This window comes from Simochromis diagramma, unplaced genomic scaffold (genome assembly GCF_900408965.1).
Source record: "Simochromis diagramma unplaced genomic scaffold, fSimDia1.1 OVJJ01000321.1, whole genome shotgun sequence".
Classification (NCBI taxonomy): domain Eukaryota; kingdom Metazoa; phylum Chordata; class Actinopteri; order Cichliformes; family Cichlidae; genus Simochromis; species Simochromis diagramma.
In genome coordinates, this window is record NW_024386772.1 from 6,715,112 (window position 1) to 6,727,544 (window position 12,433).

A 12,433-nucleotide genomic window follows, 5' to 3' on the forward strand; every position below is an offset into this window, starting at 1 on the left:
AAGCGGACAAAACGTCTCGCCAGTCAATAGAAAGACCATTTATCATCAATAAAGTAAAGTGGAAGCTGAAGAACAAATTGATTTACTCCACTGCTTAACAAACTCTCCATTTGTTTTTTTTTTGTACCACAAACAGCGGCATCAATACGGCACTATTGATGCTTCTATTTTACAGCACAACAGCATCCCAGTGTTTTGAATATAATCAGGATTATCTGTTGTTTATTAATATTATTTATTATTATTTATTAATACGCTGTTTTTCTGTGTTACATTCTGACTAGTGACGATTGTGAAATTTCTCATCTTAAATGTGTGTGAAGTCACATTTCCTGTCTTTAAAACTATATTATATTGTTGTAGCAGTAATAAAATCTAAAAAAGTTATTTGCTGTAAAGGATGTAAATTTTAAAAAAAAAAAACCCAAAATAAAACAAGAAAACCAGGTTAAACTATGTGAAATTTTACATTTATCTTCATTTTTATTTAAAATAATATAGATACGTGTATAATTGTTCATGGAAAGAATATTAAGGCCAATCTTACAGAAAATGTTCATCTTATAAATTATTAAAAATCAAACAAAACTACATAAACACACACAGAAGCAGTGTAGCTTGACTCTTGACTGAAGGAGCAGTGTTTGACCGCAGCAGGAGACAAGAGTGTCACTCTCTCCTTGGAGAGCAGTCAGATAAGATAATGGATCAATATGGCAGACACACCAGTGTCACAGCTTAGCAAGGTCATCGCATCCTTCTGCCATATCACTGAGCTCTAGTAAGTGCCAGGCTCCAATGGTTTTTCTTTGATTGGCACGGCAGGAGGTGGCCAGCTTAATGTTGTGCTTATCTGCTGTTTCCACAAAGGAAGGGCTGACATGTTGGCTTGAGGCGTAAAGGGAAACATCAATATACAATTCAAGGGCTTCTCATCAAATAAAACATTAAAGAAACTGGGAAATTAATACAGACCAAACCGAGCTAAATGCACGATTATCGACTCTCACGCGAGGAGTCCAGACCAGATGCTCCTTTGCTTGGTTTCGGTATTTCAAAGCTGGCTTCAATAAGAACAGCACAGACAGGCAACAGTGTATCATTTTGGCAAATACATATTAAATGTGGAAGAGCAGTGATCTGCTGTTCCACAATCCAGGAGGACTCATTGTTTGGCATTAAATCTTTCGCAACTGCTGGAGGTAATACAATGTATTATTTTGGCCATCTGTGGAGACTCATCTGAAGATAAAGAAGATTAGTTTGTCTCTAAACCATATCAGCCACTCAGGTATATTACTCTATCGCTCCTCTGTGTGCCACAAATGCAGCAGTGCCCAGACACAGTAGCTGTAAACTGTTTCCATTTGCTTTCCCACCTATACTTCGTGTCACCGGTCTAGCTGTAAGAAGTTGTTCCTGAAATGGATAGAAGCTGGTAGCTGTGGGATACCACATGAGCAGATGCTGTGAGGGTGTTGCACACTTTCTGAAAAGCCAGAAAACCTGCACCTGCACCTTTTATTTCAGTTGGCAGAGTGTTTAAAAGGAGTGGTGTTTTGTTAACATCTGAAGCGTCTTTCAACTGTATGGAATGTAACTGTAAGTGAAATATTGATCTTCAGAATTCTAAGCATTTGTGTTGTCACTGTTTAATCATTAGCAACCATCTTCCTGGGTTTTCTGCCATTTTTTCTTCTCCCACCCATACACATATTGTTTTTGCTCAAATATCAGTCTGATTTAAAGTTCTGCCTTCTGGGATGCTTCTGTTTTTCATTTTTATCCAAGACACACAGAGGCATACACACACACACACACAGATATTATTCCATAAACACTAAAAAACATACACATAAAGTTCTAAAATCTTTATTTTCCAAAATCCACCCCTTCCTCTCTAATGTACAGCACTGTAAGATTTTTTTATTTTGTTTTTTGTCAATCCATCCATTTGTACAGTGTTTCCTGCTCTCTAGAGCTTTGGAGGGATACCCTGAATGGATGGTCATGTTAGCAGTTGCTCAACCTGTCACCCCTGAGAAGGCCTGGCTAATGTGACATTAGGATCTGAAAAGGCCTTAAAATTACATTATTAATTAAGTCATTGTCAACAAGGAGAAAAAAAACACACTGAAAAAATTTGTTTAAATATTCTCTTGTACTTTTAAAAAAAAAAACCATTTCGGCAAAAACCATGTAAACAAAAAACAAAATATAAAGCAAAGCATTTGTTCTTTCCCTGTGTGAGCCTACGGTAACATAATCTACTCTCTTATATGATAGCAATTCTTTATGATACAGATAACGATAGCAACTCTGGTAAAATCTCTATAGTTACTCTAGGATTTCTACATATAATTTGCCTTCTCTAGATTCTTTATATTAAGAAAATGTTTCACTTCTTTAGGTCAGAGTTCCCACTGAGCGAGAGAAACAAACAAACATACAGTGAAGATTAAAGGCTGGCTGGTTCACTGAGTAGTGCGACTGGGGAGAATCATATTAGTATGGCGAGGGAGACCCGGTGGCTTTGCCTGTCCAAAAAAAGGCTTGGGGGATCCTTCAACACAAACGTACATTGGATCACAAGCTCTAGTAGTACATGGCAGTTATAGGGTTTTCACGACAGATGGCACTGCTGTGTCACACACAACTACACGTGTAGCACAATGGGAAATGCATAGGATTTGCTCCATTACTGTAATTTAAGAGAACATGATTTGGTATGAGCACCGAGGGAAGGATGACTTGTGTGTGCGCTCCGAGTCCTCGTGAGATCTTGTCAAGAGTCCATTTTGGCGTAAGGAAGGGTGAATGTCAACAGATATTCAGGGTGGGAGGGGGAGACGGCACACTAGCATAAACAGCAATATGACATTTGATGTTGCACTTGTGACACTTATCCAAAACACTTCACTATGACGGCAATGTTTTGCTCAGTGGAAGTCATACAAAGGGTCTTCTGCTCCACTAAAGAGTGAAACAGCAATGTCATATGGCGCTGAAGCACCCTCTCTGCAGCGCAAGAGCAGCTATAAATGGAACGGCTCAGCCCACAGTCACAACATGTGGAGACTGACCATGAGCATCAAGCATCAAGGGCAGCACCGGGACAACCCATTATTTCAAATGACTCTTCGCTGACATATCAGAGTTGGCCCTTGGCTGTGTTGGAATACATAATACATCGTTACAGGTGTTTACAGTAGAGAATAGATAAAGCCATTGATACACTGGAAACACATCATAAACATAAACATATTGAATGTATTGCTTTAAATGTGAGACTTATCATAGTCCTTAATAAACCATAACGTGATCGCTCTCACCTGATTGTTTTTTTTTCCCAAAAAAATTATCACTGAAATTGACATGGGATCATAGAACATACACAAAAAAAGCTTAATATAAACACAATTTCCATTGCTTTTTAGGTAAATTAGTTTTAAGGTGCTTTTAATGTGGTTGCCATGGCACTGTGCTTTGTTCCCGCCCACGTGTGTGTGCAGACACTGCAAGAAGATGTCAATCAAATACTGGTTGAGCAGCCTCCCCACCTACTGTCATCCAAACTTTTTATCAAGCTCTGAAATCCCATCAAGTCTTCAAGTTATCCATTGTGTTTTCATTATGTGTGCGATGTTGTGCTTGTGACCGGGGGAGGGAGGAGGGGGAGGGGGGTTGCTTTCCCTGCTGCTCATCATCTCATGCTGAGATAACGCCAGAGAAAATCAAGGGCAACAGCGAGGTGACGAAAGCGGGGTGGAGGAAAAGAAGAACAGCAGTCATGAGGGGAAAGAAACTATGGCGTTTTGCAATATAAGACATCCATAGCAGCAGAAATGTTGTCATGCCGCCAGCTTGGCAAGAACATAATGTACAAGTTGCATTGCGTGAATGATGCACTGGGGCAAAAATCATTCTGAAGACAGATTTGCAAATTGAAAGAAAGTCAAGTTGACAGGTTGACCTTTTCTGGACTGTAATGACTGCTTAATCCTGGGGATACGGGAACGGTAAGAAATCTGGAGGGCTATGACTGTGGCTGTGACTCAGAAAGAAAAAGAGAGACGTGTTTTATTCGTAAGAGTCAAGGGCTGGGAAAACAGTATTTGGTTGAGGGCTGGAGGTGCAAAATGTTGTTAATGAGGTTTTAACACATGAGTATACTGTATGTAGTTATTGATTCACACTCTATCCACAAATAGCAGTCACTTTTATCCTTCATAAAAGCTCAAAGTTAAGTGGAGGTAATTCTCCAGACAGTTGCTTTAACAATTGCCGTATCCCAACTGCAACGTAACCTCAGCATTTGACCTCAGTTGATCCTTTAAGCGACTTCGCTGAAGACGCTGATCATTGAGAGTGGCACGTGCAACCATCTGGATTGGGATCAGCTGCTTTAATGACCTATGATGACCTTTCATCAAACCTCCAAACCAATACGTTAAAAATCTTTTATAAGAGCATCAAGTAAAGGGACCTTATTTTGTGGCAACCACACTAAACATACATCTAGACTTGTCTATATTTGTTCTCTAATAAATTACACAATAATATTCATAATTCAAACCACGTTGACCCATGAAATGGCTATAAAAGCGGCCTCAGTTCACCAGTCACTGTCTGGAGGCCTGTCCTGCTCCTTGGGTAATTTTAAGAGGAGCAGAAAGAAGGCATGGTGGGGGATCTTGGCCTTTTTTAAGAACAGCTCTTAGGCATAATGGCCTTTCGAGAGTTTGAAGTTGTGCACGCTTTCCATTTTAAGTCAGGCAGGCTGCATAGTTTGCGTGTGGCCTTTGTTGTATGGGTCACACTTAAGGAGGGCCTTGGATTTGGTAAAGGGACAGGGGTGGAGCTCAAATGGGAAGTGGGTCAAGTCTTTAGTAGGGGGAGAAAATGATAGGTGTGTGTGTGGCCCGCAGGGGCCCCGGAGCAGGCCGGAACAGTGCAGGGCCCAGGAATGGGGTCTGGATGAAGGTGGTTGTACCCACTGGGTGGCGCAACGCCAGTGGGTTAGTTGCCACTGTGCACAGAGTTGGCGGGGTGAGGGGGCTGGGCAGGAAGCCAGTTGTCAAACTCTTGGTCAGCTGCTTCTGCAAGGCCAGTTTGGTCTGGAGAAAACAGGAAGGGGAATGGCAAGAAGTGAGAGAAGAACACAGTGAGGACAGAACACGTTTACTGGACAAACATGTCTCCCAAAGCCATGGCCCTTTTTCCACACAGAGCTGCAGCAGAGTAGTACATGTTCTTACTAACAGACCTGGATTCCTGATGGCTTGAATCATTAGGCACCTCTAGTTAAAATCCATATTTTGTAATAACACATGCAAAAACAGCCAACATTAAAAATGTTTTCAAAGTTTAAGCACTGTTCATGTTATTAAGCTAAAAAATAATAGAATGTGCAATCTGCATGTGCAGCGGTGCAGTAACCTTTATACGTCATTACTTAATAACAACCTTTGGCACTTATCATAACTTCCTCGGTCCTTGCAATATGCAACGCATGTTTAGGATCCCACTGATTTTCTATGATATTCAAGTCAGGGAATGGTAATTCCCATTTCAGAAGCTTTAAGTTGAATTTCTTTAGGTAGTCACGGTAGATTTTGAAGTACATTTTGGATTATTGTCCTAATGAAAAGGCCAGCGTCTTTCAGTTTTGCTCTCTTGGCAGACTGTATTAGATTTGTAGCCAGAATCTTCTGACATTTTATGGAATATTTTCTTCTGTTTATCCATGGCTTGTGCCACTGGCTGTCACAAAACCTCAAAGCAGAATATTTCCATCCTTGTTCTTAAGCCTTGGCATTGCTTTTAGTATTTCATCAAATGCTGCTCCTTTATTTACCCTTCCAAAGACATCCTTGGGTAATTGTGGCATAAGGGCCCCTCTTTTCCCTTATCTGTCTACAGCACATCCAAAAAACAACCTCTGGCTTATCCAGATGTTGCTTTTCATACTTTAAATAATGAACTTTGTGATATGGGTGTAGGTGAGGTTTTGTTTTTTTGACTCCTATATGTAGGTCCTTTTATTCATGACTGCTGCACACTGCAGTGTGCACTGCCATTTATGTGTCAGCTAAATCTTCCTGCAGCTCCTTTACAGCCATTTGCAGGGTTTTGCTATGCCTAAGATTTATCTGAATGTTTTCTTCTTCCCGTCAGATCCAAAGTTCTCCTCAACTGTCATTTTTAAAATTTACATTTCAGACAAGAAAACTTGCAAGCTGGAAGTGCTCTGACATCGCTTTACAGTCCCTGTATTTGCTTCATTTTAGCTTCACTTTTTTTTTTTTTTACTTCATAGCAGTCCCCAGGTTGTGAATTTTGATGAATCACAGAGTTTATTAAAGTCTGAAAGGACATTTTTGACCTGCTTCAGAGTCAGTTGAAGTTCAGAGACATCTGCACAAGTATGTTCAAAATAAAATAATAATAACAGTGCGTTAACGATTGAAAAATGCTCATTTTTAACGTGTTTTTGCAGAGGGGGGTTTTTGTTGTTGCTTTTTTACTTATTTTCATTTTGAAAATCAACAAAATATTAAATTATTCAGAGGTGCCTAACTTCCATAGATCTGTACACAACAGCTGAAATCTAGGACCACAGCATGGATGCACTTCAGCCTTTTTCATCAGGACAAGGGTTAAGCTGGAGGCTGTAACTCTAAAGCTCTCCAATATTAAAGGGATAGTTCTGATTTATTTTTTTTCTTAATCAGTGGTCAATTGCTTTAATCACTGGCCATGATATAGCTTGAATGAGAAATCATTTACACATTTAAATACAAAAAAATAGTTTAAAACAATTTTTAAAGAAGTAAGAATGTAATATTTAGAAAATGCAAATAAAACTGATCATAAATAAATTTAGAAATTTACACAAGATGTTGCATAAATTGTAGGCAATTAAAAAATAAAAACCTGAAACAGTCTCAAGATAAGAAACATTTAAGTCTCTGTCATGATACCAACTTTAATCACTTTAATTTCAGATCATGCTTCATCCATCATTTTGGTATGATGGCTACAATTACTGCAATATTAATGAGTCTTGGCGATAAGGAACGCTGTAATCGATGAAATGAAATAACCAAAAAGCATACGTTGCCATAGTGATATTATCCTGTGAATAAGGAGCAATAGCGAAAACACAGGGTTAACTTTGAAGATACCTGGATAAGCCCAATATAGCTATATAGCACTGGCCACATGGGGAGCCATATTATTTAGTGGCATCTGCTATATTGGTATCACCATTAGCTACGGTAGTTAAAAAAGTAGCACCTCATGTATAACATGGAAACAAATCTAAAAAAAAAAAAAAAAAAAAAAATCAGAACAATCCCTTTAATGCAAACATGACTTCTTTGTGAGATCTGCTCAGTCCCCTGCCCATGGCCAGGCCTAAAGTTCAGCCAGCTGCAAGTCTCGCCTTCCAATCCAACCCCAGTCTCAGGCTCTCCTGCCACTGACCTGCGAGGAGAGGGAGGTGAGGTTGTACTGGCTGAATGCTTTCTTCATGGCAGACACAGCCACGCCTGCATAGCCACTCCATCTCACGTTCTGTAGGATGGAGGAGGGGGATGAGGAGAAGGAGAGATGGGGAGGTGTATACATGACAGGAGCAGAGAAATGATTAATCTGGAGTGCTGATTCAGGCTGCTGTTGTCAGAGCTGGTCAGTGGGGACTATTTTAGACCTGTCTCAGGGTTAGGGGACTTACTGAGTACAAAAGTGTGCTTAACCTCTATGACAGTTGCAGGCGCACAAGCATGCTGCCTCACCAAAACACTGAAGTCCCTGAGTGAACCCTGTGTAAAGTGATCTGCGTGTTTGCAGTTTTCATTGAATGTTTGTCTGGGCCTGGGTCAAATCAGTTAACTGTTACAGAGAAAAATTAAAACTGTTGTTTAAAAATGCATTAGTTTACAAGCTAGACTGAAATTATTCCAGTTTTGGGAAGAACATCCAAGCATATCTGCTGTAAGAAAAGGCAATTATGCTTTGTTTGTTTTCCTTGAGTGTGTGTATGTGTGCATATTTGCATGACAGTGTTTTGTTTGCCTGTGTCTTTATGCTGAGACTTACCGCTAAGCTGGAGCTTGGCTGGCTCTTGCTGTGGGGGGTAAATTTGGGTTTGGGCGGTTTTCCGGCCAGCCTATCCTTGTGCCTTCTGCTATTCATGTGCTGCTGAGACCAGCGGAAATACCATTAGCAAGCTAACAAGAATCTGTTGTACCACAGTGGAACAACTTCAAGTGTTATCTGCTGAATTAATAATGGATAGGCATTGAGTACGACTGAAGTGAAGAGAAATTACATCACATTACTTTCTACCTCTGCCGCGCTCCTTCTCTGTCTCCAGTACTTAAAGGGTACGTCCTCATGGGATAGAGGTTTATATAAGACTGGTGAAATGCATTTAAGGCTAAAGCAGTCTGGGTGCTGACACATGACAACATATCCTGCATCTTTTCCACTCCAGCATATACAGTCCCACGACACAGATGTAGCAGTAAATGAACATCAAACGCAGAGAAATTCAATCTCAGCCCGGTTTGATGTTGGTATAACCAGAGCAAATAGAGAAAGCTTTTGCAATAATGAGAGGTAAATAATTGCTCAATGAGGAGTTAGTTAAAGCATCAGATGGTATCTGTGTAAAAATAACAGCTTGAATGTATTCTGCACTTACAACCTCCTTTCAATTGCTTGATTCATGCATCCGTAAATGAAGCAGCTTTGATTTAAGTTTGCAGATTTCCCCCATCAAGGTGACGTTAAAATTGTCTCCCGGATCGAGTAATGTCTTTAAAATCTCATTATTCATATTTATCACTTTAATGCACATCATTTTTTTTTTTAGCTTTTATAACTGTGACATTACAGGGCAATGTGATTTAGGTTCAATATGCAATATTAAACCCTCGGTGTCTGGGGTAATTGTGTGTGCAGACACTTTTGTTTTCTAATTAATTCTGTGGCCACATCATCTGTCTGTGAATGTGAAGTAATTATACAGTATGCAACATTTTATCCGAGTGGCATGATTGGGCTAGAGTGCTTTTCCCTGCAGAATCAATAGCACTCTTATGTCCTTTTGAACAAAATCCTACCAGGTTAGCAAGATTCTCACTTAGTATGCATTGAGAAACCTGCAGGACTTTCCCAAGCCCATGTTTCCCTCCTCATATTTCATTTTATACCACACAAGAAGGATAAATAAGTCTGAGAGTGTTAGATCTTGCCATTTTGTTCCCCTGCCCTCCTACATAACAGCAGAAACCTGTGATACCCTTTGTGGTGCTCGTGTTAAATACGTTTCTTTTTATTTATGCCAACTCTTATGCGATGTGAACAATACCTCCTTTACAGGGCAAAAGGTGTAAATGATACATTAGTAATTATTTTACCTGACTCAGTTGGGTCTCAGAATTCACAAAGATCTCACACACTTCACACTGGAAGTTCTTGCTGGGAACTCCAACGCTGCCTTTGCTGCCCAGCCGCTTACTCTTGCAGCCTGCACGAGCTGCCACCACTTTGCCCCTGCGTCGTGGCAGAACACTGTGACCCTCCAGCATCAGTTTGTGCTTTGTACCTAGTATAGACAGCAGAGAGTTGGCAGGTAGGTTGTAGTGCGAGTATATAATTTGGTAACACTGAACCAAATGTTGAAAATGTGAAAAAAGATTTCAGAACATTTCTGTTTTCAAGAAAAAAAGTGCAAGCCTCAAGGTCACACATCACGCTCTTACCGCTGTTATGTGCTTCCAGTTGGGAGATTGAGTTTACTGTGACTTTACAAACAGGACAATGGAGGTGAGCTTTGCTCTTCTTGGGGTCTTTGTCATCATCTGTACCAGGCACCCCATTTGTGCTCGATGTGTCGGCACGAATGCCTGACTCATTGGTTGATCCCACAGCGTCTGGGACTTCAGGGGCACTGGTGTCTGAAGCTGTCTCAGAGAGCTGTGAAGAAGGCGAAATCTGAGGGGGGGAAAGAGTGACCAGCTCCATAGAAGAAACCTCAGATACAGGTGTCAGCATAACCGAGCTCTTGGGATTCTCCTCGGGTTTCACCTCCAGGTTGGCTGATTCTAGATCAGACTGAAGACCTGTAAAAACATTAAGAACGGAAAGAGAACAATAGCTGACTATTATTATTTAACAGTATTCAACAAATACAGTTTAATCCCTCTGAGCTCAGTGGAGAGATTGTTTTTTGTTCACATTAGCTTGAAGCAATTGGCCCAAAAGAACAAATATCACTGATGGTTCGTCATGAACATGTTGCATCACTAGTTATTATTTTGCTTGACATCACTACTACATAATTCACTGAAATTCATTGACATTGGTAGCCTATTACTGTGTGGACACCCTTTAACAAATAAATAGAAGTTTATTTCAATTTTAATGCCTTGTTTATTTCTTCCTCTATGTCTAAAGTACAGTGTATGTGACATTTGGAGGTCTAATTGGTTAGAACCTACCTATACACTCCTATGAAGCCTAAAAAGTGGAAATGTAATTACTTGTTAAACTTGTAATGAATAGTTGCATTTGCAAAGTATCATTTCCTGGGCTGACTACAAGCTGTTTGATCAGAATTAATATAATCTCTACAGAGCACGATACTGCCTGAAAAACAATCAGACGCGCACAAAACCTAACATACAACGAACAGGAATATACAGTCACCAGATGAAAATCTTCAAAGAAACATTTTTTTCATGATAAAGTGATGAAAGCCAGGTTAATAGAACCTATCATGTGGTAGCCTTGAGGAATTCTCTGATATAGTATCAGCTTTTGTTTTAAATCATGTGGAACAGACTGGATTACACTTGGCTTAGGTAAGTAAATGCCATCAGCCTCCTCCCATTCTTCTTTCTCTCTTTCCCCTTTTTCGTTCTCCCTCTCCATTCAAATATCAAGTGGACCTGGAGTCTTAGTCAAAATAAACAAACCCATCGACTGCTGGCCCCATAAGTAACTGGAGTTCCATTACATGTCTCCCCTTCACCCCATGGCCCTCCCGAGGGAGTCACGCACTTCACCCCAGAGCACTGTGTGCTACGCTCAATGAATATCTCCATTTTCATTTGGAGAGTGTTCGTTCTTTCTTTCTCTCTCTCACACACACACACACCACCCTCCGTGCAACTGCGCTCCATTGATTTTTCCTTTTTACGTCCCAGAGTAAATTCATCATTGGAGATAAGGGTCTTCCTTTCTCATTACTACTAAAGAAAAAGAAACTATATAGAAGCAAGATTAGACAGTCCCCTTGGTGTAATGAGAGTGACCCTTGAGGGATCTGAGCTCCTCTCGAGGGGGGTGGGGGCAGGTATGATCCTGAGTGTTGGTGAAAGACTGGGCCACCTGAGAAGTCTCTAGAGGGGAGTGATACTGATCAGTGGATTAAGCAGAGGAAGACATGGAGGTTGGTGGGAATCAAAGCCCTCAAAAATCCAAGGATTTAGATCATGAGGTACCTCACTCTGTGCTGCTGGATGAATATCAAATACCCCTGCTGAGTTTCGGCAGGGGTAAGATCTCCATTTTTAGAAACACTACATTTCAACAGCTAAGAAAACCTTTACTCTTCCACCATTAGCGCTGAAATAAGTCTAGAATTCATGCAATTATTCAACATGAAACTGGTGCCCATTTTGGTAATTTATTAAGACAAACTAACTAGATTTCTGGCACCTAAAGAATAAAATGCTGAAGAAGTCGAATTTAACAAATTAAATATTTAGATCCAGATTTGACTAGAGGGTGGCATGGTGGGACAGTAGTTAGTATTACCCTCTCACAGCAAGACTAATGTAGGTTTGAAGAATCTTGTCTCTATCTGAAGTTTGCATGTTCCCTGTGTGGGTTTGTGCCAGGTTCCTTCTACAGCATAGTGAAATTTATGATTGATTAATTGGTGACTGTTTGTAGGTGTGGAATAGAGCATACTATAATTAGCATCTTTGTGTTAGCCCCATGAGTGAATCTGTGAATCTGTCCAATGTGCATCTAATAATAGGTGGATGTAACAATTTTGATGAGCAGTATTTCCTTATATTAATGCCATGACTTTGCCACGCATCCAAAAATGCCTTTTGTGTCTCATTGTCATTTGTCCCATTTGCCCTCTGACTGTTTACATTATAAGCAGAGACCAAAACTAGCAAAATATCAGATCAAAGGCTCGCTCTTAGCAGGCCTTCTGTGGAGCAGAACTACAGAGCAGCAAATTATGGATCACTGATATGCAGGTAATCATCATATTTCTTTAACCTGAATAGGACTTAATCTATTAAATAGTTAATCTTTTGACAGTCTAGTTTACTAAAACAGGTTTTAATAGCTTTTAGATCTCTCAATTCAGCAGACTGATCCGCTGAGAACTTTAACCATT

General features: G+C 40.2%; 1 protein-coding gene across 4 annotated transcripts in view; it reads right to left on the reverse strand.

Moving 5' to 3' along the window:
- Positions 1 to 1,856: 1,856 nt before the first annotated feature.
- znf385c (zinc finger protein 385C) overlaps positions 1,857 to 12,433 on the reverse strand; it is a 140,600-nt gene continuing 130,023 nt past the window's right edge. For 3 of the 4 annotated variants that reach the window (XM_040045665.1, XM_040045673.1, XM_040045686.1), the window contains 5 exons: positions 9,774 to 10,133; positions 9,429 to 9,616; positions 8,104 to 8,202; positions 7,489 to 7,578; positions 1,857 to 5,117 (listed from right to left, as the gene is read on the reverse strand). In XM_040045665.1, coding sequence (XP_039901599.1) covers positions 4,887 to 5,117; positions 7,489 to 7,578; positions 8,104 to 8,202; positions 9,429 to 9,616; positions 9,774 to 10,133 — 968 coding nt within the window. In that variant the 3' untranslated portion in view covers positions 1,857 to 4,886. The remainder of the gene's footprint in view (positions 5,118 to 7,488; positions 7,579 to 8,103; positions 8,203 to 9,428; positions 9,617 to 9,773; positions 10,134 to 12,433) is intronic. The other variant, XM_040045681.1, reaches the window with a different exon arrangement.